General features: G+C 50.8%; 1 protein-coding gene across 3 annotated transcripts; it reads left to right on the forward strand.

Annotated features, from left to right (window-relative positions):
• Positions 1–457: 457 nt before the first annotated feature.
• CSNK2A2 (casein kinase 2 alpha 2) lies at positions 458–25,558 on the forward strand. Of its 3 annotated transcripts, none has more exons than XM_069868779.1 (12): positions 458–637; positions 1,498–1,609; positions 12,367–12,468; positions 13,320–13,370; positions 17,091–17,150; positions 18,596–18,679; positions 19,791–19,901; positions 20,106–20,207; positions 20,531–20,631; positions 21,322–21,470; positions 21,672–21,765; positions 25,160–25,558. In XM_069868779.1, the coding sequence occupies exons 1-11, from the start codon at positions 534–536 to the stop codon at positions 21,746–21,748; spliced, it is 1,053 nt and encodes a 350-aa protein (XP_069724880.1). In that variant the 5' UTR covers positions 458–533; the 3' UTR covers positions 21,749–21,765; positions 25,160–25,558. The 3 variants fall into 3 exon arrangements, with proteins under 3 accessions (XP_069724880.1, XP_069724881.1, XP_069724879.1); XM_069868780.1 differs by lacking the exon at positions 25,160–25,558 and adding an exon at positions 22,896–23,146; XM_069868778.1 differs by lacking the exon at positions 25,160–25,558 and having other exon boundaries at positions 459–637; positions 21,672–23,146.
• Positions 25,559–26,996: the final 1,438 nt, after the last annotated feature.

Here is a 26,996-nt window from a genome sequence, read left to right on the forward strand (position 1 = left end):
CCGTGCCGAGCGATTCCAAGCCATGATGAGCCGTGCTGTGCAGTGCCGAGCGGTGCCGAGCGGAGCCGAGCGGTGCCGAGCGCAGCCGAGCGGAGCCGAGCGGTGCCGAGCGGTGCCGAGCGATGACGAGCGGTGCCGAGCGGTGCCGAGCGGAGCCGAGCGGTGCCGAGCGGAGCCGAGCGGCTTCTCCCCGTTCCGCGCGGCGGTGGGCGGGTCCTCCTGGCCGGCAGGGGGCGCTGCTGGCGGCCGCGCGGCTCCGGCGGCGGCGCCCGTTCCGGGTTGGTGCGCGGCGCTCGGGGCCGGCCCAGGCTGCAGCCGCCGCCGCCGCCGGCACCGGGCCCGGGCCTCGGGACGCTCCGGCCTGGCCCCGCCGCCGCCGCCACCGCCCCCGGGCCGGCCCCGCCCCGCGCCGCCCCGGCCTGGCCCCGCCGCCGCCCGCCGCCGCCCTCCTGCGCGCCGCGCCCCGCCTCGCCGGCCTCCCGCGCCGGCCCCGCGCCCTCCTCCTCCGCCCGCAGCCGCCGCCCGGCGCCGCCATGCCCGGGCCGGCCGCCGGCAGCCGCGCGAGGGTGTACGCCGAGGTCAACAGCCTGAGGAGCCGCGAGTACTGGGACTACGAGGCGCACGTCCCGAGCTGGGGGTAAAGCGCCCCGCGGGCAACCCCCTCCCCTTCGGCCCTCGGGGCGGCTTCCCGGCCCCCCGACCCTCCGCTCTGCGGTGTCTCGGGGCGCTGGGAGAGACCCCCCCGCCCCAGCCCTGCCAGAGATCCTATCCTTCCTCGTTTTGGGATGTCCCCGAGGGGGTGGGAGAGCCCCCATCCCTGCCAGGGATCCTCTCTCTCCCCGTTTTGGGGTGTCCCAGAGGGGGTGAGATAGTCCCCCACGTCCCCATCCCTGTCAATGATCCTCTCTCTCCCCATTTTGGGGTGTCCCAGAGGGGGTGGGAGAGTCCTCCAGCCCAATGCCCTGTCAATGATCCTCTCCCCCTTTGTTTTGGGGTGTCCCAGAGAGGGTGGGACAGCCCCCCCCATCTCCAGCCCACTGTTCTGTCAGTGATCACCCCGCCCCTCCCTTGTTTTGTGGTGTCCTGGGGTGCTGGGAAAGCCCCCCCTGTCCCCAGGCTTATCAGTCATCCTCTTCTTCCTCGTTTTGGGGTGTCCCCAGGGGATGAGAGCCCCCTTTTCCCCAGCCTGCTGCTCAAAGCGGGTGAGAGCCCCTCATCCCCAGCCCACTGTCCTGTCCTTTGTTTCGGGGGGTCCCAGAGTGGGTGGGAGAGGCCCCTGTCCCCATCCCTGCCAGTGATCCTCATTCTCTCTCTCCATTTTGGGGTGTCCCAGAGGGTGTGGGAGAGCCCCCACTGCCCTGTCAGTGATCCTCTCCCTCCTCCCTGTTTTGGTGTGTCCCCGGGCAACTGAGAGGGGCTGGGAGAGAGCCCCCCCACTTCCCCAGCCCACTGCCCTTTCAGTGATCTTTTCCCTCCGTCCCCTCTCCGTGCCTGCAGCAATCAGGACGACTACCAGCTAGTCCGCAAGCTTGGGCGGGGGAAGTACAGTGAGGTCTTCGAGGCCATCAACATCACCAACAACGAGAGGGTCGTGGTGAAGATCCTCAAGGTGAGTGTCCCGTTGGTAGTGGAAGGGGCTGGTGATGGCTGGAAATGAGGGGGAAGAGGAGCTGGGTGGGCAGGGCCAAAGGACTGTTGGATCTCCCTCTTAACCCCAAAACTCTTGTTGTCTCATTAAGGACACTAGGATGGTGGGTTTGGAAATGGATTTGCTGTTCCTGGTGCTGTAGTGATGTTTTCATGTCTCCTGCCCAGCACAGCTCTGGGCTGAGAGCTCCTCTGGAGGAGGAGAGCTGCGAGTCCTGATGTTTGAACAGTGTGGTGTGTGTGGCCTGTGTTTGGTAAATCTTACCCGGCAATGTGTGTCTAAAACAGCCAGGGACTGCCATGTCAACGAGAATGTGACCCCTGGAGGTGGGGGATCCTTCTGTTAACCTCTAGACAGCTGGCACGTGGCCTTTCCAGAGTCAGGCTGTGGGATGCTCTGCAGACAAAAAAAAAAAACAGGCAAAATTTTAAATTCAGTCCTTTAGAGGATCTTACATGTCAAAGAACTTTGACATAAGAAGACCAAAAACACCATGGAAACTTGAGGAGACTGAAAGAGGCCATCTGAAGTTAGTCAGTGTTGGTGACCTGTATTTTCATGAGTTGACCCTAGTGTGGTCATGCCGTGGGGACCTTCATGCAGCAATAATAGGTTGTGGTTTGAGATGGGTGAATGCAGGGTTTAGCCGCTGCAGTGTTTGGTACTGAAGCATCATGCTTACAGCGAGCTGTGGTTACTGTCCTGGCAGCATTAATGTTGGTGATCTGGGGGTAGACAGGGGCTTTAAAAAGGTTAGAGTTGAGGTGCTTTTGGGTTTGGCTTGGGTGACACTTGTGACTGCCACTTGTTGGACCAGCAGCACTTGTCACTTGTTCCCCAGGAGCACGTGGGAGCCGATGTCTGACCATGGGTGTTCTAAGAATTTGGGCATGCATTAATCCACAGCGTGCAGGGAGGCCTCAGCTTAACTCACCCTTGCAGCCACTGAGACTCACAGCTACCTTGGACATACGTTTCCCTGCAGGGCTGTGGCTTTAAGGCATTTGCTAGATCCACTCTTGACAGTGTGGCTACCTGTCTGGTTTTGCCTTTGCTGATCTCCCCACTCGTGCACTCCACCTGCTTCCTTGGGATCTTACTTGGCTTCCCAGGGAACTTGTCACTATTTATCTGGCCACCACTCCTAGGCAGCATGTGATCTCCCATCTGCCTCTGGGATGAGGTCCACACCCCTCTGCTTTGGCTGTGGGCAAGGTGGTGTTCAACAGTGCCATTTGGGAAAGCCCCTGTGGCTGAGCCTGATATTAAGGCAGAGTGGTGAGGCCCACATGTCCTTGACATGCTGTGTGGGCCTCTGGCTCCTTTGGATGCTTTATGTAGTTTTGGGGTTTGTTTTTGTTAAGGAGGGGCAGATGGGAGTTTCTGCTATGAGAGAGTAGTCAATGGTAGGCAGTGCAGAGCTTGGGTTTGTGGTGTGATGGCTTGTGTCTGAGCTGGGGAAACTGTGCGCTTCTACATGCTGCTCTGGAGCCCCCGACAGTCTCTTCAGGACTGCTGTGGTTTGTTGAGACCCTAGGTCTTGACCCACACAGAAAGGCACCATGAGGCTGAGAAGACACTGCAGGGGAAGTCATCAGAAATCTTCCTCCTTGCTTCTTCCCAGCCTGCAGAGCCTTCCCTGGAGCGATGCTTCTCTCCCTGTGGCAACCGAACTCTTGTCATGTCTGGGGAGCCTGTCAGCACTGGACTGTGAGTCAGCTGGCAAGAGTCATCTGAGGGCAGCTGGGTGCTCCTTCTCCTTGGGGCCTGAATATGTTGCCTTAATGCCCTGCGAGCAGGGGACTGGATTGTCCCAGATTTGAAGTGGATGGTGTTGCCACCGGTTGCCCTGGCTCCCCATACTCACATTAACATGCAGACGGCATTCCTGTGAGCGGGCAAGGAAAAGCAGAAAGTCCAGATAAATAAAGATGAACTTTTCTTGTAAGAAAGCGGGTCAGTGAAAAGTGAATTTCAGAGCGCTGTGTTGTGTAGGTTTTGAAGACCTATGAAGTCTGGCGGTAACATCACTCTGATCTGTGGAAAGTTTGGTTTCCTGTAGCTAGACTCAAACTTAATTGCAAATGTAATTACATGTATCTGCAGTGGAACCTTAGCAAAGAGGCTGGGTCTCTGTTTCTCCTAATTCAGGCCGCATCCTGTGAGGTAGGAAGTGTAACCAAAAGTCTTCATTTTTTTTGTGTGGCTGTTGGGGTGGGACAAAGGGGAAGGCTGTTGCCAGGCAATGGATGTTTAGCACAGTTGCTCCTTTATGGTTTTTTTGGGATGACAATTTATGTTATGCATTAGAGTGATTTTCAGAAAGAGTCACTGTTTTAATAGCTGTGCCTCATGGGAAGTGCCTGGTGTCTCTTCCCAGCCTTGCTCTTTGAAGCAGTTTATCCTCACTGAGCTCAAGTTAGCATGTAGCAAGTACTTCCTCTGCCTTTTTTGATCCCCTTCTTTGGTGTTGTGCTACCTGAACATCTTGTACCCTCCTCCCGAGAGGTCAGGAAATGTGATCACCATTTCTCTGATGCAGAACAGAGCTACAGAGATTTCCTGTATGACTTTGGGCAAGTCCCTTACATACCTTTGACAAAGCTGGGGCTAGAGCATAGGTCCTAGTCGAGTGCTGCATAGATGAAATAACTGCTCTTCCTCTTCTGGCAGCCAGTTGCCTTGTTTATTTAAGTGCCTTGTGAAGACTTCAGCATTGGACAAGGCTAGGGAGCTAATGGCTGGCTGATGGATATCACAGTGCCCCAGGCCTTTTGGGCTTGCATAAAGCAAGATGCCCTGTTTCTCTGGCCAGTACACAGCACTGACATTTTATTCTGCCACCTCAAGTGCAGGACTAGGCATAATCCTGCAGGAAAATGGGATGTACTCATGCCATTAGTTGTGGTCATAACATGTGTCAGCAAAAGAGCAGAATTAAGATCATGCAGATGACTAGAACATTAGCATTTGCTGGGTCAAATGCCTTTCATTGCGAATACGATGTCACTTTTTCCAGGAAAATTCTGCAGCTTCTTTAAGAAAAAGGCAAATGAAGCAAGCAGGTTGCTTCTCACTCCATTGCAGCAAGATGTTGGGACACATTGGGTAGGATATTGTGTGCAAGACAGTGAGACTGGAGCCCTGGTTTGTCACACAGACACCCCCTGCCAAGTGTTCTCTAAAAACTTTTATCTCGAAGTGAGGCAGAGGACACCTCTCCCCACCTTTCAGCCTGCTTAAGGAGCAAAGATTCAGCAAAAAAAGCCATGGGGCAGAAGTCAGCTGTGCTGCTGCAGTCCCTAGCTGGTGTAGGAGGCTCTTGCAGGCTTTTTGATCTGGCTGGCCTCAGTGCAGCTGTGGGCATGCTTCCCACATGCTTTGGGGAGGGCCAAGCCAAGAAGAGGGAATGTGTGAACATGTCCTGTACGTGCTTCTGTGTCTTGCTTAAATTTGATGCTAAGGTTTGACTCCTGGGATGAGTTCTGACGTTCCTTGGCACAGGCAAAGGAAGTTTAAGACATCTTTGTTTCCAGTGAGTCATGTATCGTCTGCATCCAGTGCAGGTATCTAAAGCGCAGCTCTGATCTTTTGTATCTAACCACACAGAGAGATTTCTGGTGGGCCGCCGAGGTCAGTCTGCAACCCTTTTGCCGTCTCTTTGATGAACTTCTCATTTTGCTTTTCTGCTAATGCAGCTCCAAAGTGTCTGCCAGCCTCCTTGTGTTCTGGGCTAACAGTGTTCCTGGGGGATGTGAACAGCATTGCAGGTTGCCACTCTAAAAGCCAAACCCCAAACTTTCCATGTTGCTTGTTACTTTTGTGGGTGATTCTTTGTGGTGAGGATGCTGCTGCTAGTTACCTACAGCTGTAGCTGTTGTTGGGCATCAGCTGTATTGCAGCATCCGTCACAGCCAATTCTCTTGTACTGATTATTACCATCTGAGTTCCACTCAAGGTGGAAATTACAGCATCCATATTGCCAGCTCCGTGCAGGAGGAGCCCTGCTCTCCTGAGCACCTGTGTGTCTATCTACACTCTGCTTGCCTGTGAAGCAGTAAACCCATCACATAAAGAGACTCTTTTGTTTCCTTGTGTGGTTACTATCTTTATAGGCACAGCATACAGGCAGAGGTTAGAGGAAGAACGTAGTCACAAGGAGAGGGACCAATGAAATGGAGGTGCTGCAGCAGTGGTGAAATAATCCTTTTCTCCTTTAGTGGCTTTTGTCCCTCTGTGCTGAGTCCATGCACTGGAACTTTCAACCATGTACGTGGTTTCACAAGTGCATTCTTGCTTGTTTGGCTTTGGTTTTCCTCTGTTCCCCATTTTGGGCTGTGTGAACCTCCAGAGCTGCTGCTCGTACCAGGCACTGCAGCAAGATCCTTCCAGTGTTGAACTCAAATTATCACTCTAGGGCTAAAGAATCACTTGTGGGAGGTAGCACCGTGGCTGGTAAATTTTCTTGTGTCTCTGCAAGCTTTATAGCCCACATTTGTCAGCACGTTCTAGATGGGGGCTGAAATGACTCTCATGCTGGTGAGCAGAAGGGATTGCACAGGGAAATAGGATTGGATGATGCTGGTCCCTCAGGCTGGAGCTTTTGACTGCATCGGTCACCTTCTACCAAAGCCGTTCAATGCCTGTTCCTGGTAGCTGTGTGTGTCTCTTGTTCCTCCTGCGTTTGCATGCACTGAATCAGCTCTCCCTGGCCCACTTCCTCCTCTGGCAGTCTTGAAACGAGCCCTTTTGCAAGAGAGCTGGTTACACAGCTCTTGTCTTTTAAACACCAGTTGCTCACACTGAGCTTGACACAGTCGGCTGCTGGAGTCCAGCCTCCTGTGGAGCTGACACTGACTGAGATGATCCCAGGTGTCTTGCAGAGGCCTGGAGATGCCACTGATAACTCTTACAGAGGTGTTCTAGCACCAAGGAACAGGTGAACTGCAAAACTGCAGCTCCTGTGAAGAGGAAGGCAAGTTACAGCACTGTGTCTGTATGCAGTGGCCGTGGGCAAATCCTGAGTGAATGATTCTCATCCCTTGTAATGCTGGGGCTTGGTTGATGTGCGTCTCCCCTTTCGCTGGCTGATGAAGTCTTGATGCATCGTGAGCAGTCCTGAAGCCCCAGGAGAGCTATTTTGGGGTGCATTATGGGGGGAGAAAAGGCATTCTGGAGGAAAGAACAGCACTGCCCATAAAACACATGCTGGTATATTGTACCAAACTTAAATAAAAAAACCAAAAGTACTTTAGTAGTTTCAGGGTTGGCTTCCCCCCTCCCCTTTCTAAAATTCAGGAGCAGCTCGGGAAAGTTTGAATTCCCGTAATGGAAGTTGTAAGACACAAACAACTGACAGAAAATTAACAGAAGTGGGCTCCTTGATTTTGTAGCTCTTCTGAATACGATTATTTGGTTTCCCAGCTGATGTCTGGCAAAATAAGCACTGCTGCTCTGAAGCCAATTTTCCTATTGAGCAATTGGCGTCAGGCTTTATAGGATGATTATTGTGATCCTTTCGATAATACTTGCTAGAGACGAATGAGCTTTTAGTGCCAGCTTTTAAATGTTTAAAGCCTGTCATAAGGATGCTGCTCGGGACTTTTGCTGGTCCTGGACATTGCGTGTTGAGATTTCCCTGCTTGTTCCTTGGAAGCATCGTGTTGTTTCCCGGCTATTCAGGTTTGGTTAGCAAAGAATAAGTCTTCTTCTCTATGGGATGGTGGAATAAATTACCTAGTTTCTTGCAGATTTGTATCTTTTGACTGCTAAACCTTCTCCCCTGCTGTGCTAACCCCAGTTCATTTTCAGAGCACCTGCTGGGCAAAACCCAGCACCTTCTGTGACTCCTTCAGAGCAGCATGTGCACTCCTCAGCTGGCAGTGTGTGCACACTGCCTGGCTGCCTGCTTTTGGCTTTATGCTTTGGATTTAGCTCATATTTCATATGCTTTCCTGGTCACTGCTTTTCTTGCTCAATATGGAAATACATGCAGAACTTCGGATAAAAAATTGATTTTCTCTCTTTGCTGGAATTCAAGCAATGGGTCCCCAGATTGTTGGGGAAGACTGAAACTGAAGCATCTAACAGAGAAATGTACTCCTTTTGCTTTAGAAACCAACTGAAAAAAGCTGATTAACCAGGCAGCCATTTATTTGTTCAAGACAGGAAGTGATGGTTGTGGCCTTATAGTTTAGCAAACAACATTAATTCTCCCAGCTGGTGTTTGTTGCAGCCAGACTCCTTCCCTGCTTACAAGTTTACGTGATCTCATGGAAAATAACCCAGAATCTGATCTTTCAGTCACAGAAAGGTGTTTTCTTTTGCATCTACCTGACTGCAAAGCAGCTCCTATCCCATGCCATTTGTCACCCCTGCAGAGGAATGGCATCACATGATGCTACCCAATCTTTGGGCAAAGGCAGCTGGGATAGCACTGGCCACTCTCACTGCCTCTTCTGCCTGACTTTCAAGTGTTCTGAAGCACCCTCACGGGATCCTTTTGGCTGGTAGCATGGGAAACCTGTTGGTGGCCGGCTGGGGTGACTGTTGTCAAGTGAGAGCTGCCAGGCCCAGCAGAGACTATCCTCCTGTGGCTGGAGGTCACCTTATCCTCTGCTTTGGGCACTCCATGTAGTGGACACCCATGAGCTATATGTTTTGTCTCTACTGTCTACAGCCACCTCGCTTCCAGTTTGCCTGAGGAAGGAAGCAATTTCCTGGGAAACTGGAAAACTGGTTTGTGCTAGACAGTGATGTTATTCTAAGGATACTGCTGCAGTTGAAGTAATTAAACCCCTCCCAGTGTAGACACGGTTAAACTGAGACATGTCTTTTAGCCTGGTTTCCTATGGAAACGAGCCTTATGCAAGCCTGATGTCTGTCAGCCTTCTCTCCCTCTCCCCCCTCCCCAGTAGTTTTTACACTGGTTGACCAATTCCAACCAAATGCAACAGAAATCTCCAAGCTGTCAAGTATCTACAAATTTCATGGGGGGGCTCTGTCGGATTCTTTCTTACAGGGAAACGCTGCAGTGAGGGTTTGACTCATACAAGTCACTGGAGAATCCCAGCATGAGGAAAGCTTTGAAAAGCGTGAACAGGTGGAATAGGAGTCTGCACCTGTATAAAACATTGCCTTGCAAACACAGGTGGAGTAGTTTAAGGAGCAGTTAATTTTGTCTAGGTGCCTGCTCCATTTCTCTGCTGGGAATCCCCCACCCAGGGCAAGGGGAGCGAGCTGTTTGGGAAACACAGCCTGAAATGCTGCTGTTCATAGCTTGGTTTAATAAAATAGCCTTGAGTAAGTGTTGTTAAAATACTCTGGCTGCAAGGGCTGGTGTTTTGAAAGTTATTCCTGCTGGGAGAGGCAGATGGTTGGAGGCCATAATAGCTTCAGTTAGTTCACATTTAATCCATGTGCATTTGGAGTCAACATCCTTGGAGAGACAGATCGGGTGACTCCAAGAGACAGTTGTAGCAACCCAGACTTAATCCTGGTGCTTGGAGGATGTGCTGCTGATTGCCTGTGGTTTCAGCAGGCCTGGGGACAGAGGGAAGTCAGCAGAGTTTCTGTGGTTGTGAACGATTGGCTCCAGTGCACCACTGGCCTTGCACTGGAGTGGTTTGCACAAAGGTATTTGACATGCCAGATGCAAGAGCTTCAGCTTGGGATCAGTTACCAGGCAAAAACTGAGCCCCAATGTTGTGCTTTTGCGTAGTAGAAAGTGTTTGCAGTTGTGACTGGAGCAACAGCGTGGGACAACGTGTGGGTAGGAGGTAATGTGTGGCTGGGGAGGCTGGTGCGGTGAAAGCTCTGCGGGGTGGAGGCCAGCAGTTGCCACTGTTTTCTCCTGCAAATGTGAAATGCGGCATTGCTTTTTGAGGAGCTTACAGGCAATAGCTTTTCCTCTAAGATGACATCATTTCAGCCCAGGGCATTTCTTCCCACCTCATCCCTTTTTACCTAGTGGTGGAAAACCCTATCCTGATCACTGGCTACGAACCGGGAGAGCACTCTGACAATGCCTGACTCTGCAATGAGCAGGGCTTCCCATACCCCCACCCTGCCCAGCGGCTTGCGGGGTCCTGTCCCAGCCCACAGCCCAGTGGAGGTGCTGTAGCCGTGTGTGGGTAACCTGGCCTGAGCTCTGCGCTACTACTGCTGCTTAGCAGGAAAAAGTGCAAACAGTGAGCGGCTTTTAACTCTCCCTCTTGCTGAGACGGTGTTTGCTAGTGTCTTCCCTCAGTGATGTCAGAGATGCTGGTTTTGGCGATTATCTGCAGGCATTTCATGGGAAACACCAACTTTCTTCGCTCCTTTTTTTCCAAAAGTCACTGCTTCTGTCTGTTCATGTCTTTTAATAAGTGTGTGATGGGTAGGGGTAAATTTCTGGGGGAGATCACACAGGACATCGTTTTCCCATCCTGAAAAACGTGGAAACGTGGAAGTGACTGGAAGACATCATCTGTCCCAACGGGAGTGGTGGTTGCTGTGGTAGGAGAAAAAGAAATCTTGGAGGGATATCCTCCCCTATCTAGCTGATGCTAAAGGCCCTTGAAATAAGTACGGTACAAAGGAAAAGGCTTTTCAAAGTGGGCTTTGGTCATCTTGGCGACGTTCAGGTGCTGTTTCAGCTCCTAGTCAGGTGCAAATGTCACGGCAGAGAGGCTGCAATGCTTGTTAGTAGCCAGGCCATTCAGCAAGCACCTTTGGGATGGCAGTGGCTCAGCTCCCTCTTTGAAGTGCCTTGGAAAACAGCTTGTGTGTGCATCTGCCTCGCTAGACAAGCAGAGCAACAGAATTACATCCTCTAATTCCGTCTTGGCCTTCTGGTAAGATCAGTGCATGTGGGCGACACAAGGATGGTGTCTGTCCCCATGCTGACATAAAAGAAATTAGTCCCTAATGGGGCATCTTCCTGTCAGGTGCAGAAATGTAGCCCTCACTTCTGCTGGTTTCCATCCCCGTGCTCTGACTGCTTTTCCTTGTCTGTTCAGCCTCCCACTGGCTCCAGCCCTATCTGGGTACATTCCTGGGGCTGCTGGTCGCCCTTCTCCAGCAAACCCCACTCCGTTTTGCTCCAGCTCTGGTTGACAGCTGCGGTGGCCCTGCTGCCGTTTTCCACTGTGGCTTTATGAGGTGCTGACGCTCCCTGTGCCGGCATTGGTGTTATTTTTGGCACTTTGCTTCAGGCTGAGATTCTCATCTTTTGGCTTGGAAGTTTAGCGCCTGCCTTTTTACTTGGAAGAGAAGGGCAGGATTCAGATCTGAAGGTTTCAGCCACCTGAAGAGCCTAGAAAGATGGCATATTTTATCACTTATATAAATGTCATATTTTCCCACTATATAAAAAGCTTCTGTTCCTTCTTCCGTCTGCTCGTATGTTCCTGTGAGAGGTCTGAAACCAGGAATTGCCTTGGATTTGCCTGTAACAGGAGTGCGAATTGCCCCATCGGCACTCTGCAGCCGTCATTGAAGTGGGAGGCTGCAGCAATGGTGAGGCAGCAAATGTGAGCTGTTGAGCTCTTGTGGCTCCTTGTCCTTCATGTAGGTGTCGGATAATGTGTGTCGCTTTGGTAATGTGCCTAGTACGTCGTTACTCCCCTCCTCCTCACACGCTGACCTCTATGCTGGATGGTTAATGTTTTAGAAAGCCAAATGTCTGGAGAGGAGTGTTGTCATCAGCAAACCTCACAGATAGGGCCAGGGCCTTACCAGTCCCTGCAAGGTGTCTCTGCAGCGATCTGCAGTGGTACCCGTGGTGCAGGAGGGAATGTTCCAGCTGTTAGACTCAATGACTCGCAACTGGTGGTGCCCACAGTGGTCATTAGTCAAGACTCATTAAAAAAGTCTCACCTCTTAGCTGCTCTAAGCTGACTTTCCTTTCAAGCAGGCACAGAGCTAGAGTTGTCCTGGGAGTGGATAAGTTACAGAAACAATCGTTCCTTTGCGTTGAAGTGAGCTGCTGGATCAGCAAAGTGTAAAAGCTAACTCAGCCTCCGAGCTCCTGCCTTGGGAGCAGCTGTTCTTTGTCACTCTCTGCAGGGTGATGTCCAGAGAAAAGCTTACTTTGCAAAGGGAGTTCCTAGGACTGCACAGATCCGAGGAGGAGTCAAAAACTGTTTAAAATGTCTGTAGGCTTTAAAAACAGTCATGGTATATGGATGTATGGCATGCAGTTGGATCTACGCTCTTGAGGTGGTTGCAAAAGATGCATGCACATAGTTAGGCATAGCAGTACTGAGCTTAGTAGAAATCTTGGGGTTGGAGACTTTCAGGTTGTAGTTTTGTTGGATTAAAGTATTTATTGTGAAATGGTCTAGGATTAAGGAGTAAAAAACTGGTTTGTGCTGGTGAACAAAAGCTGAGATGTGAGGTCCACCATGTTTGTCTTGTGTCTCTAAATGCATAACATAGAATGAGTGTGCTGAGATTTCTACATAGCAGTCCAAGGTGCTTTTAACCACAGTTACTGGAGTTACAATTATGTTTGTCTGGAGTGATTTGATATTCCTGTCATGAGTGAAAAGCCTTCACTGATGAGAAGTAAATGTTAGTTCATACCAGGTGTCTATCTCCTCTTTGAAGCTAAAAATGTTCCCCTGTGAGGGTGGGAGAGAAGAGTGGAGGTGATGTGTTCCAGTCCAAATCGGTGGCAGATATCGGTATTAATTTATGAAAGGACTCTCACTTCTAATTTCTTTTGTCTATTTAAGCCAGTGAAGAAAAAGAAGATAAAACGCGAGGTTAAGATTCTGGAGAATCTGCGTGGTGGCACCAACATCATTAATCTGATTGACACTGTCAAGGATCCAGTGGTAGGTGCCTGTGTGTCTTGGCCTTGCCTCTCTGCTGGCTGCAGGTGTGGAGCAAGCACTGCCACGTGACTTCTGCTGTCAGCTTGGGTTAGGTGTTGCCTGTGCCCATGCCTTTGAGCCAGCCAGGGGCAAGCAGTGTCCAGCCCATTAGGGTCTCCTGAGGTGGGTTGGTTTCAACCTCATGTTCCTCCCCATGTTCCTCAGACTCTTTAGCACCTCTTCTGTGTCTTCTATGCGTTTCCCATGGCTGATGGAGGGGAAAAGTTTTGCAGCCCTACAGATTTTCTGTAAGAAAGCAGAGCCTCTAGCCATCCCGCTTCTGCCTCACATCTTGAACATAAGTATTTTCCAGGGCATTTGGATGTTAAGCAGCGTCCTTCTGATTGCTGTCCTGCTCAGTGACCAGAGGTCATATCCTTTGCCATGATTACCCCATTCCTGGGAAGTCTTTTCTGACTAGCAGCTGGCTGAGGTCTGTGACTCCCAGCCTGCTGGCAGCCACAGGGAGGAAATGACGCTGCTGTAGTGCTGGCAGTCCTGGATGGCCTTCCTCTTGCCATGGGCTGCAAGGCCTTAGCTCCTGGTGACACCTTTTGCCTTGTGCAGTGCTGTCTCTGCTCCGTGGCACCAGGAGGAGCAGCACTGGCCAAAATGCCATGTGGGTGCTTGCTGCGTGGGGTGTAAGCAGAGCTTGCCTCTGCCTGCTGTGGGAGCAGGGCTGTTTCTCTCTGTCCTGCTACCGCCCCACTCTTCACGGTGAGGGTTGGGCGGGAATAAGAGCTTTCTCAGCTCTCTTGGAGAAGAGAAAGGTCAAGAGGGTGTTTTAAACCATGTCTCTCTCTCTCTTGCAGTCAAAGACCCCTGCTCTGGTGTTTGAGTACATCAATAACACGGATTTTAAGGTGAGTCTGCCTAGGTGTGGAGGGAGGAGGCTTCCCGTTTATCCTAAGAATGGTGTGATCTTGGGTTGTCAGATACTCCTCGAAAGCTATGGGAGGATTTAAGGCTTTCGCGTATGCCAGCTTCACCTTCCTTTCTCTATGTAAATTAGAAACCTGTAAACAGGCTCTAGATGAGAAGGAATAAAAAGCTTGTGTGCTGAATTGACTCCCAACTTTGAGGAGTAAGTTCAACAGTTTAGATATTCTTACTCTGCTCTCAACTTAGTAATTGCTGCTGTGCTATATATTCAGCCCAAGTTAATCCCTGTGCTGTGATACTTTGTTTACAGCAGTGCAGCTGAGGGAGCAGGTGGCACCAATTTGTGCTGGAATCCTTCAGACCTGGGGACTGTGGGGTGGCAGAGGCTGGAGAGAGCGTCCCCTGCTTCCAGTGGGCCTAGTAGTGGGGGACTGAGCAGTCTTGGATACATCTTAAGAGCTTTTCTGCTTGCCTGAGGCTGCAGCATATTCACTGTCTCTTCTGATTTCTGGGGAGCTCCAAGTAGTATTGCACCTTCCTGAAACAGGGGTCCTTCTGTCTTAGTTTAGCTCTGACTTCCTGTGCGACTGAAGTGCTTCTGGCTGGCAGCAGCAAGCTGATACACAAAAGGGATATGTAATTAGCAACCACACCTATTTTAATGATATCTTTGCTTCCCCCATGTGTATCCTTACCCTAAGTCATTAAGTCAGCGGTGGAGAATTAATTGAGCAGTTGCCATTAGAAAGCCAGCAGTCATCCCCTCCTGCACTGCTTCAGAGATCCCTTTTGTGCCATTTTATGGGACGATGCCTTTTCCTTCCTCTCTGTGCCGGAGCATTCTGTAGATTCACACCTCATGTGATGAAACTTCAGCAGATGCACCAAACACCCAGAGAAGGACCCTGGGATGGTGTTGGTGGGAAGGAGGCAGCTTGTCAGCTGGCCCACAGACCGTCTTGGCAGCCCTGCACAGTGAGGCAGCACACGTTGTTTCTGTCCCTCTGCATCTGATCTGGCAAACTGAATCCTGCTGGCTGTACCCTGGGCATAGCCCAAGCTGCAGCCATGCTGGTGCTGGTAGTCTTGGTGCTATTTAATCTCATGTAGAGACTTACTACAGGGGCTAGAATAATAGTAACTTGCCGCAGCATCTACCCTGACAGCTTTGGGCAGTGTGACGAGTGTTGCCTCCATTAAGTAAACAGCCATGAGAGGAGTGATATGTGGTGACCTTTCAGGGCTAATTAAAGCAGGCTTGGTTTGTTTGGGCTTCATTGACATCAGCTGGACTATTCCAGTGCTGTATGTATGTTGGGAATGCCTCTCTGCTTCTTCAGATGAGCTAGGGACTCTTCATAAAGCTGATCCTGGAAGTTTTTAACTTTCTATTTAGAGATTTATTTATTTATTAATACATAGCTTGAGATAAAATAGGTTGCTAGGGCAGCAGCACACCTTGCTGAGGATTGCTCTTTGTGTCTCCTAGTCAAAATGTGATTACGCCACTCTGTCTTGTCCTTAGAGGAAAAAATTATTATCAAAGGTATCACCTAGTAATTGAAATATGTTCATGAAGTAGAGGATTAAGTAGTAACTCAAGGGTGATGGCCAGCAGGGAATCTTAACTGAAAAATGCAGGGCTCAGAGTACATGGTAGGTCAGTTGTCTCAGCCACACTGAGAGTTGTCACAGGCGCTGTTGAAGCCAGTAAGGCAACATTAGTCTGACCACAGGACAAATAACAGTGCTCAGCTCTGGCTGCTGTGTTTGCAGCAGATCATTTCTAGGCTCCTAGGAGAAAGCCTGGCTCCTGGAGGAAATCCAGATTTGCAGCTGTACAAGTCCAAGACAAAAAGTATTGATGCTTTTGATGTTGATTGGTACAAAGCAGGAATAACTTGTCTTGGGAATGCAAGTGTGTCCCCCAGGGCATCCACTATGGTTGTTTGCCTTCAGAGCTTAATTGTAACCTGAATTTCACTAGCCATGTATGGGGCGTGTGGGTTGTTTGAGCTACACTCCCATGAGCTCTGCTGCCTGTTTGGGTAGATTCTTGGGGCCACAGCTAGCTGGCAGATTACAGAGCTGCTGCTACTTACAGGGAAAATGGGGTCTGGCCTTGTTTTGCGGTTGCCTCTCCTGCCCCCCTTCTTCCCCAGGAGCATTGATGTTGCCAGGTGAAGTTGAACAGGATGGCAATTCCCAGAAAGACAAGTTTTAAGCACCTCTTTCCCCCCCATAGTGTTTGTTACCGAAGCAGGCCATTTAAACAAACTCGTGGAAGGGTTCAGCTGTCCTCTGCTGGCCCTGGGTTGCGTATCAGAGCCATGTGCAACTGAGTTAGGAAATCTATCCCTGCTATAGCTTGTGGCTATGGCTTTTTTGCTCCCTGCTCACTTGTCTGCTTCAGTGGGTTGCTCCAAAGCATTAGGATCATCCCAGCTCATGAGAATACAATGCAGCTTGTGTCCTGGAGGCTGTTAAAGCTCTGCGTGTGTAAGTAACACTTGTATGTTCTCAAATAATTTCCCGGAGTAGTACTGGGGGTGGCAGGACTGTTTTGAGCTGGATCCTGAGGATCTCAGCATGGGCCTAGAGGGGATCCAGGGCCAGAGCTGCTTTCTTGGAATGTGAATTTCAATTCCTTGCTGTGGGACTTTTCCAGAAGCTGCCAAGTAGTGTCTGTGATGGGGAGCTGGTTCCAGTGCTGATGCAATCAGTGATTTGGCTGAGCTGTGATATGATCCTTGTTTGTTGGAAAGGGCAGAGAGGTCTGGTCCTACTGTTGCCCTGTGAATGTCCTTCCTTGCCCTACCCTGGCATCTCGCTTTGCTTTCCTTGGATGAGAACACAGCCCAAATGGGTCAGGCTGGCACTGCTGCCGATGACAGATATAGAGCAGAAGGCAAATCTGGGGCCAGTTGTGACCTGGCATGGGAGAGCAGCAGGATGACAAGTTCTCCAGTGATCATGCTGGTGGCATTGTGCAGGTTAAAGTGCACCCTAGATCTTTATCATTTCCACGTGAGTAGCTGCAGAAGGACACAGAGGAGGGGAGGGTGGCGAACGTGTGCTGGCAACAAGCGCTCCGCTGAGACTCCAAGCTTGTGCTCTCCTTGGCCCCACAAACATATCTGTGCTGTTGGTTTGCATTAACCTTTATCCTGGGATAGAGGGAAGCCTCCACAGCTCTAAGGTTGTCTCTACCCTTTGTGCTTCCCCACTCCATGCTCCTTTAGGTTGATGTTTTCCTCTCCCTGCTCCAACTTGCGCTCTTGGAAGCCTTGCCCTTGTGTTTCCCAACCTGCCTGCTCTGAATGCTGTTGTCAGTGTTGTCTTTGATGACTTTGCATGTGAACAGAGTAAAGATCATCTGTGCCAACTCCAGTGTGCTCTGATGGGCTTGCTGTCTTTGCCTTGGACAGGCAGCCTGCCTGTCTCCTGATGGACACAAATGGCAGGTCTGAATGACCTCAGTAGCATTTCATGGGAGCTCTTGCATCCTTTCTGCGTTTCCTAGCATGTAGCCCTGGCAGGTGTGAGACCAGGATAGCCCTTGGGAGTGGCAGTATCCATGAGGATCTGGAATGAGGTCACTGATTAGGGGCAGGTGGGGTGCGAGAAACAAGACTAATCCAAATCCTGAGTATTTATTTTTGTTTCTGCTTTTTTTCCCTCCCTCCCCAATTCTGTTTCAGCAACTGTACCAGATCCTGACAGACTTTGATATTCGGTTTTATATGTATGAGCTGCTGAAGGTGAGTGGCATTGCATATGGCAGTCTGGATGGGGAGACCAGGAATGAGAGAGGCAGTAGCGGGGCTCATGGGGCAGTGCTACTAAGTGGTTACTTCTCTTGTGTTCAATGGAAAATCCGTGTCTTACAGCCCAGGAAGGTTTAGGTTTTGGCTTGTTGCTGTGAGGTATTATAGCCAAACTGGAGACATCTGGTCACCTCCAAAGAGTCTCTCATTCTCTGGGCTCTGTTCCTCCGCCAGGGAAGGTTCAGGCTGAACATTAGGGAAAAATTTTTCACAGAAAGGGTCATTGGGCACTGGAACAGGCTGCCCAGAGAGGTGGTCGAGTGACCTTCCCTGGAGGTGTTCAAGGCACGGGTGAATGAGGTGCTGAGGGACATGGTTTAGTGATTGATAGGAATGGTTGGACTCGATGATCCAGTGGGTCTCTTCCAACCTGGTGATTCTATGATTCCTACTGAAGGCTAGAGGGAGCTTGAGGTAGCTTGGGATTACAGTGGGAGGGCTGATGAGGTTTAGGTTATCCAGCCTTGGGACAAGCGAGACACTGGAACAGCTTCATCCCTGGAAGCAGTTTGTCCAACTTGTTACATGTCTCCTGTACTGGAGATCCCAGGACCACTGTTTTCTGTGACTCCTGTTGGTTGCAAGGCCACGTGTCACTGCAAAGATATTCCCTGAGGCCTTGCTATGAGGCCTTGCATTCCCTGTTGCCTCCTGTGCAGCAGGGGCCCAAGGGCAGTGTTACTTCCCTGGCACTGATGTTTTGGATATTGAATGACTGCAGGCTGTACCCTCTTCCTGCACTACTGGAGATCTCAGAACATCTCATAGATGTTGATGGATCTCCCTTCCCCTTGGAGATGAGAAAACAACATTCTCACTGCCTTGCTCAAGGGAGCAGCTGCCGGGGGGTGAATGGTACAAGGTCACAGAGCTGGGGAGCTTATGTGTGCTCCTGCCTTCAAGCTTGAGGCAACTTCACTCTCACTCATGTGCCATCACTTGCCTTTTGTAAGTGCAAGTTTGCCTCTAAATAAGCAGTACAAAGTTGGCCTTTTGGCTTAAGTGTGTTTTGGGACACAGGTGGAAAGCTGTGCTGGAAGGCCATAGAACTGTATGTGTATCAGAATCATCCCCATGGAGCATTGGGCTTGTCAGCAGGTGGGATGCCCCTCTGCATTGAGTTCTTCAAAGTCTCTGCAGGGAACATGGTTTCAGGACCTGTGACTGCAGTAGGACAGGAGATCAATACAGCCTCGTTGCCAGCTTGTTACTTCATCATGTGCAGCGTAAGAGCTGCAAATGCCAGTTTGTTGTGCTTGGGTTGCAGCACTTCCTTGTGAACAGGGGACTCTTGTTCATGGTTGCGAACTGTCTGTTGTATTGCTAGTGCTGTGCCTGTAGTTACAGACGTGTCTAATGTATGTACGTGTGTCTGCCAGGCCCTGGATTACTGTCATAGCATGGGGATCATGCACAGAGATGTCAAACCCCACAACGTCATGATAGACCACCAACAGAAAAAGGTACTGTGGCTCCAGGACTTACAAGCAGGGTTTTTCCAGGGAAATTTCAAACTGCTGCCTCTGTACCCAGAGCCTGGGCAGCTGTATTTACCCCTTTAAACTGTCTTTAGCAGCTCCCCTCCACCTGTGCCAGTGTCAGGGGATGGCCGAAGTCCCACTGGGAAGCACTGCAGTGGGAGTCTGTGGCTTGGGGGTTGCTCTTCACCCCAGCCAACTGGGTTTCTTTGCCGAGAGGAGCAGGTCTGGGCTGCTAATATCCACCTGGAAGGTGTGGCAGTAGGATTGCTGAAGCCCTGGACAGAAGAAGGGTGGCCTTGACTGAAATACACATGGATATTTTTACCTAGGAAACATAAGCTCCACCTGTAGTACAGCCTACTTGTCCCACAGTGGCTCCCTCACTTCTGGGGCATGCTAGTTAGATCACAGGAAGTGTTTGTACCCAGCTCGTGACCATGGAAATGAGCAGCACAGGGAGCTTCTGACTCTGTCGTGGTACTTGTACCTCAGCAGGTGCTGTGAGTACCTGTCTACCCCAGGACCTGGAATTTACAACAGTGAATTACATGCTGGTCCACAAGTCCCTCCCTGTCAGTGGTGGCTGTACAGACAAGGCAAGATTTAGAAGGAGAGGGAAATCTCTTACTAGACCCACTGTCTTTCTTTAACGCAGTAGGTCATCCATCCCTGCAGCTATGGAGGAGATCGTCTGCCTCACAGGATGTGGTGGGCCCTGCTCCTACCTCATTTCCTGCTCTCAGCTTCCAGTTAAAATCAACATTGCTTTCGGCCCAGCCTGTCTAAACAATGTGATAAGGCAGCTGAGTTTTGCCTGTTCCCTAGCGTGCAACAGCTTTTCCACCGCGGCTGGTGGTGCTAGGAGCCAGTTGCCCAGCAGTAACAGTGTGCTTGGACTCAGGAGGCAGAGGACCTCTCTAAGCTGGGCCTTGTCTGACCAGAGCACAGCTGAGAACATCTCCTGTCCTTAGGGTGACTCCCAGCATCCCAGGCTCTATGCTTGCATCACAGAATTGAGAGGTTTGGCCACTGCGGCTTCATCTAACAGGCTCATAATGAGGTTCCTGACTCTTTATTTTTATCGCATGTTCAGCTGCGGCTCATAGACTGGGGTCTGGCCGAATTCTACCATCCAGCTCAGGAATACAATGTACGTGTGGCCTCTAGGTACTTCAAAGGACCGGAGCTTCTTGTGGACTACCAAGTAAGAGTCTGCCTCCTCCTTTCTAACCAGTGATACCACTTGTACTTTGGCCACCTTTGGGTTGTCTGGTTTTGCCTGCCAGGGCATTGCCTGGGTTGGAAAGAGTCTGGCCACGATGTGAAAAGGCTGAGGTTGCCTGTGCTGCTGGGGAGCCAGGCCATGGTGAGCATGCCTTTTCTGATAGCTTCTCCTTTTTCCCCTCAGATGTATGACTACAGCTTAGACATGTGGAGTTTAGGCTGTATGCTGGCAAGCATGATCTTCCGAAAGGAGCCCTTCTTCCACGGCCAGGACAATTATGACCAAGTAAAGACTTTGCTACCTGGCTTATTTCATGAGATGTTTGTCACTGCCTCATCTCAGTGTGTATACTGGGAAGGTTCTGGGGATTGGACCACTAGGCTGGGAGGATGTTACTGTGTGCTTCGTTAAGCCATCTGGGATTATGCTTTGCTGCCTTGTGTAAGAGACTTGTTTTCTGCACATGTTGCAAAAACAAGTTTCAGGGGAGATATTCCTTCCATTTGGGATGTTTTCAGAAGGATAGCTCTTAGATTTGGGCAGCTTTGCCTCTGTGAAAGAGTGGTGATCTACTCTTCTGCTGTGTCTCAACATGCCTTTTGTTTCAGCTGGTTCGCATCGCAAAGGTCCTGGGCACAGATGAGCTGTATGGGTATCTCAAGAAGTACCACATAGAACTGGACCCGCACTTCAATGATATCCTGGGCCAGTAAGTGGAAAAGTGAAATGCAGCCTTTTTACCTTGTAACATAGAGAAGGAGATAAGCTGATGTCCATCACCTTGAAGGACTCTCAGCAAAGGCCTGCTTTGATCTTCTGGGTCACAATGCTGTTTTGCAGGCCTCCCGCCTGGCTGCTCATGTCATCTCAGGAGGTCACTGAAACACAGGCTCTTTGGTTTTGCCCTTCCCATGATCCATCCCCTGTTTCTTCCTCCTCCTGCTGGTTGACGTCCTAGAAGTGGAGATACAGACATTGGAGTTGAGAGTGTGGGCTGAGGGGCTCAAAATCTCCCAGTTGAGATTTCTGAAAAGTACAAGAGGTGGATTGCATAGCGAGGACAGCTTCTGTGAAGCTGGTGGGCAAGCCAGAGAACTTCTGGTTTCAGGAGTGTCAACCTGCCTGCTGCATACTGCTGCCTAGTCCCTGTAGACAGGAGGGAATGTGCACTATTGTGCCTTTCCCAGGTGTAGGACATCCATAATTGTGTACTTGAGGAGGAATGTTTTCTCCTTTGGCCAGTGCTTGCTGAGCAGTAGCTTGAGCGAGGAGAAGCTGTAGGCAGTGTGTGTTGTAGCCATCTCTTCTCAGAAGCAGATAGTGGCAGGTGATTCCCCCAGGACCTCTAGGTACTGCTCTGTTGGTCAGAGCTGCATGGTGACAGCTCATCCCTTTGCAGGCATTCACGGAAGCGCTGGGAGAACTTCATCCACAGTGAGAACAGACACCTGGTCAGTCCTGAAGTCCTAGACCTCCTGGACAAGCTCCTGCGATATGACCATCAACAGAGGCTGACTGCCAAGGAGGCAATGGAGCACCCCTATTTCTGTGAGTCTGTGGAGGAGCTGGAGCCAGCTGGGGTGGAGAGGGGGCTTGGGTTGTGGGGGCAAATTTTGGCTCCCTGCTCTGCGAAAGCCTTAGCAGCTCTGTGGGCTTTGAGGGCAGTTGCTCTGAAAGGGTTTGCCAGGGTGGAGCTTCCGCTTTATTAAATGCTGTTTCCCCTTCCTGCCTGGTCTGTGTCCCCTGCAGATCCAGTGGTGAAGGAGCAGTCCCAGCCCAGCTCAGAAAATGCTGTGCTCTCCAGTGGCCTGACAACAGCGCGATGAAGACTGGAAAACAACGGGTAATTCAAGATGTTTACAAATAAAAGCAAAACCTTCGGTCACACAGTGAAGGGAAAAGAACCAAGGACCCGCCCCCCCTCCTCCCCCTCCCCTTTATACTCAGCAGAAATCTAACCCTGGGGGGGGTCGTAAACCTCAGTTCCTCTCTGGTGGTTGTGGTTAATGTAACTCTAACCCTGTGGTACCAAAGCCCTGGGCAAATGGTCTTGCAAGAGCTAAACGTGTAGTGATATCCCCAGGGCTCAACACAACTGATTCTGGTTTGCATTGTTACGGATCCTTCTCTTCCTTCTCAGTCCAGCCTTCCCCACCACACTGGTGGGGACAAATTGGTCGTTCCACCGTCAGCCCTTAGCATGCCTCTTTCTAAACATGCCTTTCTGACTTGTAGACTCTGGATGAACCAAATTCAGGCTGGGGGTCAGCAGGTGCAACTCTGTTTTGAGGTCCAAGTCCTGCTGCTCACTCTGGGCTTGAATTTGGCCTTTGAGTTCCAGTTTCAATTACAGATGCTGGGAGCGGTTATGGGGAGGGGGGGAGGTTCAACAAAAAACAGCCCACAAACCCAGCAGTATCTCGGGATTGGTTTGGAGCATTAAAATGAAGGCACTGATCCGAGTTGCTGGGGAGAGGTGAGATTCCACCCTCCAGGTGTGTTTGACAAAGGCTCACTCTGAGAAGAAACTCAATAGACCTGCTTTGGAAACCTGTGAATACGAGGGCTGCTCTTGTGGCAGGAGAGGGGAGGGACTATCCAGACTTTCCCACCGAGCTCAGGAAAGTCAGTGTTGCAAGACTTCTTGTGATAGGTGTGCAACCACGTACCTCATGACGTGGCTCCCATGAGAATTTGTGCCAGACGCAGACTTGTGCCAGAGCACAGCTCTGGAGCGGTTCAGTCCAGCACCGCAGGATGGAGGAGTGGAGAAGAGGCCAGGGAGGAGAGTGCGGGGAGGGAGAAGGATCAGCAAACAGCAGCATTGTCTGTTGGGGAGGGGGCTGTGCAGCTACTGATCCAGGACTTGGGATCCCACGTAGTGTTTTAACAAAGTCAGCCGTTTGTTGAATTCTGGGGTGCTGATCCTGTTGCGGGGGGTGGGAGGGTTCGTCTTGCGGGTTCTTTCATCAGATCCCTCGATGGCTTTATAGCCCCACAGTTCACAGTTGCCTCCTCTACTTGTTCGGTGTGTATCTTCATCAAGTGGTTCTGCTGACACTCAAACTTAGAAGCTGGAGATAGTGTTTTCCCACCAGCACCTGAACACAGAATTTCCTTCTGCGGCATTGTTGAAATAGTTAATTTTTTATAAGGTTGCAATGTTTCTATTTGAAACATCTGTTTACATTCCATATTCCAATAAAGTTCTATTGGCATCGATAGCAGGTCAATCCATTTGTATAATTCACTGAAACCAATAAATATCTATACGTCTGAACGTCTGCCGTCTCAAATCTATGGGATAGCCAGAAAGAGTCAAGAGCGGAAGGCATTGTCTGCTCGAGGAGGTCAGGCTGGATCTTCCAGCCCCTCTTGTCTTTGTATTTTGGGATCTTAGACTTTGGTTGCAGTTCTTCTTGCTGTCAGGTCTGAGGATTTCACTGTGGCAGATTGTCTCCGCTTCCACGGGGCCGCAGAGGAGGTGCAAGGGTTTGGGTGCACAGCGTGGGAGTCAGCTGTTGCACATCATGGGACTCGCACAGCCGGTGCCGAGGTAGAGGTCTTGGTCTGTCTGTCTATCTTACATGGCTAATCAGAGAAGTCACTGATGCATGGCTAGAAGTTGGGGGTTCTGTGTGTGCATGCCCCCACGCGTGTCTCCTCGCAGCCTGGGTGGCTGGCTTTTTCTAAAGATTTGCTGAGCTGGGAGTGGCTCTTCTTTCCTCCCACCTAAGGATGTGACCGGTGCGTGAGCTCAGTTATCCGTGTCTGAACTGAGCAGCCGTCTGTGGTGTGGCTGCTGTGCTACAGGGTCCTCACTAACGTTAACTCTCCTGCAGATGCTGAGAAGGTTTTGGTGAGTGTTTCCAGCCCTTTGTTGTTCCATCTTCCTGACCTACAGCCTGCCTGGTCCGAGAGGCTGTGCTAATACCAGCAGGGTTGGTTTGGGGTTTTGGTATCAATTTCTGAACTGATTTGAAACATAACTGCTCCATTGAGAAGAGGCAAGAGTGGATGTTTCTCATGGCCTGTCCAAGTTACTATAGGGAAAACCTGCCTGTTTTCTAGCTCTCGTGTATTGGCATTCCCAGCTTCTGGAGAGCCAAGGCAGAAGTGTGGAGGGGAAGACCAGTTCAGTGGGGGAATTCGGCTAAGTGAAAAATGTTGATTGTTGTATTTGAGTGCTTGACAGTGTCCAAACCTGTTGGTGGAGTTTGAAGGTGGTGCTTCAGGAAGTATCGGGTCTGTAAACCTGAGTCAGAATCCTTTCCTGGTACCCTCAAGCAGAGGAACAGAGATGCTTTCTCTTCCCAGCAAGTGAAGTGGGTAAACAGCTTTCCCTGGTTGCTGTAACCAGAGAGGCTGGAACAACCTGCCCTGTATTTCCCCACGTTCCTCCAGCTCTAGGGTAGGATGAGCTGTGACAGTGATCCCAGAGGGGAAACACAGCAGCCTGGCAGTGAGGAGATTGTGGAGTCTCCTGATCTCAGGGCAGTGAGAGTGCTTGGCTGCAGCTTGGGCCAGCTCCTTGCTGCACCCATTGGCCCTTCCAGCACCCAGAGAAACTCTGCTCTCCTCTGGACCTTAGCACGGTGCCATCCTGCTGAAAGGGACAGCCAGAACCTGGAGAAGACAATGTCTTGTCCTTAGGAAGGAAGGAGGATGGGGAACGTTAATCTTCATATGCTTTCTCCTAAAGAAAGTAGTGAGAGCCCTGGTGCACATCCTGGCCTTTCAGCTGGCCCCGGTTTTCTAAGAGAGGAGCACAGGTTTGCTTGAGTGCCTTGTAAGAGGACAGGCCCAAATCCAGAACCACAGCAGCCGTTGCGGTAGGAGAGGGATGTGGTAAGCAACTTCTCCAGCTTGTCCGTGCCTGTTGCAGGTGTGCTTAGGCATGACTGGAGCCTTTAGCAGGACTAGAGGAGATGTTTGCAGCAGTGTAGGGAGACTTAACACAGGAGGCTGGGGCAGAAAAAAACCAAACTCGTGTTTGGCTGCCAGTGAAAGCGCTGCTTTGCTGGACTGCATCTCTTCCTTGCCTTACTCGTCCCTGCCTTTCCCTCTCACCCTGCCACTCTTCCTAAAGCAGGGTGAGGATCTCCTGCTGTCCCCACATCCAGCAGGATATGAGGCAGCATGCCCAGCCGTCTCCTCGTCACCTAGGGCCAGAGCAGCTCTGTGTCAAGCTGGCAGTGCCCCATGACGCTCACTTCCCTCCTCCCATCTCTCCTCAGGTCCGATGCTGTTGCTCCCAATTTTCCATAAGCAGAATGAGAACCAAATCAAACATCCTATCGGCGCATGTAGAGTGACGGCGGGCAGACTGCGCGGCACGGGCAGGGCTGAGAGTGGGGCAGCACGCCTGGCTGGACGGCACTCGCCTCTTTATGACCACAGCCCTTCCCTCCAAGTGTTAAAGGTTCTTCTGCCTTTGGTTCCTTGTTGAGCTCTTCCTGACCCAGAAAGTGTGGAAATGTGAAGGGTGTGCTAAACAGTTGTTGGTTAGTTGTTCCTTCCTCCGTTCTGGCTGTTCCCCAGGGCACGGGGGTGGCAGGGGATGTAGTATCATGATGGACAGTTCTATATTATAATGAAAAGAATTCTATATTGTTGAATAAAAGTTTTAAACAGAAGCATATGAGGAGGAGTATTCAGTTGGGAGGGAGCTGTGGGGCAGGACTGGCCGCACTGGAGGATGCTGGCACTGTGAGCCATTCTCTGTACCCTGCTAGGACAGGCTGGGTGAGGAGAGCAAGAGTGTGTTTTACAAAATCACCACAGGTAGAGGCAAAGGAGCCACTTGCCAATTGTAGGGTTGTCCCTTCCTTAAGCCCCAACACTCATCTGGAGGTGCCTGCCTGTGTGCTAGTGCTGGTACCTGCTTTTCCTAGCCTTGCATTTGCACCCCAGGGGCTCTCATCTCTTCCTTTTTCTTGGGCTGAGATTCTCCTCCTCCCCAGCACCATCACTGCAAAGCCTTGGGTCTGTATCTCCTGCCCGTGGGGCTCTGCATCGCAGTAGTTGCCCTACAGATGTGGTGTTTTAGTGTCAGCTCTTGGGAGAGCCTGGCTACAAAGCTGGTGCTTGTCCAAGCTGTGCTCTGGTTTAGGTGTTAACAGACCTCTTGAATCTCTAGTCTAAAACCCTCCAGCTGGACTCTAGATGACTGAGCACGGTCATTTTTCTTCCATTGCCCCATTCCTTCACTGCCATGTGTTTTTCCACACACAGTTTTCCCCTGTATTGATGTTGCCCAGGCTAAGGGGACGTCTTGGACAAGGCTTTTGACTGGGAAAGATAGATTTGTTGCTGGTTTGCAGGGAGGGGAGCTTGGGTAAGGTGAGCCGTGGGCTCCTGCTGGCACAGAACCAGACAGTGCTGTTCTCAGCCGGCTCTGGGCAGCGGCCAAAGTGGAAATGCAGCAGTGAGTCCTCACACGAAGCCTGTGAGTGGTACAGGTGCGAGTTGTACAGCTGGAGATGTACCAACGTGGGGCTAGATTTGGACTTGTACATGAGGTAAGTTCAAGCTGCTTGTGCTGTAAGGCTGGGCTTTGCCCATTGCCAAGGCACGCCGTAATCATAGCCCTGTTCCTGTAGCCAGGACTCTGCTGGTCTCTGGAGCCTAAATTCAATAAGACTATTTGTTTTTTATTTTTTGGCTGGTGTTGATCTGGCCAGTGGTGAGAGGCTGTCCCTGCAGGGAAGAGCCCATGGTGGTGTCTCCCTGAGGTCCACGTGTGCTGGACAGGAGCAGCCCTGCGGGCATACTCCGAGCTGAGGTCCCTGCAGCGTGGTGGCACATCCAAGTGCTGTTGCTACCTCATCCATCCCTCTCCTGACACTGTTGGGTCGTGCCCCCCATTCCCACCTGCTGCAGCCCAGGTCCTCTCCAGGTCAACAGCTTGTCTGTAAAGGATGCCCTCAATTAATCTTGTTAACTATTGCTTGTCAGAAATAAACTCTTCTTTGCCTGCCTGGTTTTTGTCTCCAGTTTGTCCAGAGTCAGAAGGGTTTTGTTCATTCTCGTGTCTTGTTCCACCAATGCATGGTGGTCCCTGCTCCCTTGACT

Source organism: Phaenicophaeus curvirostris, chromosome 14, assembly GCF_032191515.1.
Source record: "Phaenicophaeus curvirostris isolate KB17595 chromosome 14, BPBGC_Pcur_1.0, whole genome shotgun sequence".
In the NCBI taxonomy this organism is placed as follows: Eukaryota; Metazoa; Chordata; class Aves; order Cuculiformes; family Cuculidae; genus Phaenicophaeus; species Phaenicophaeus curvirostris.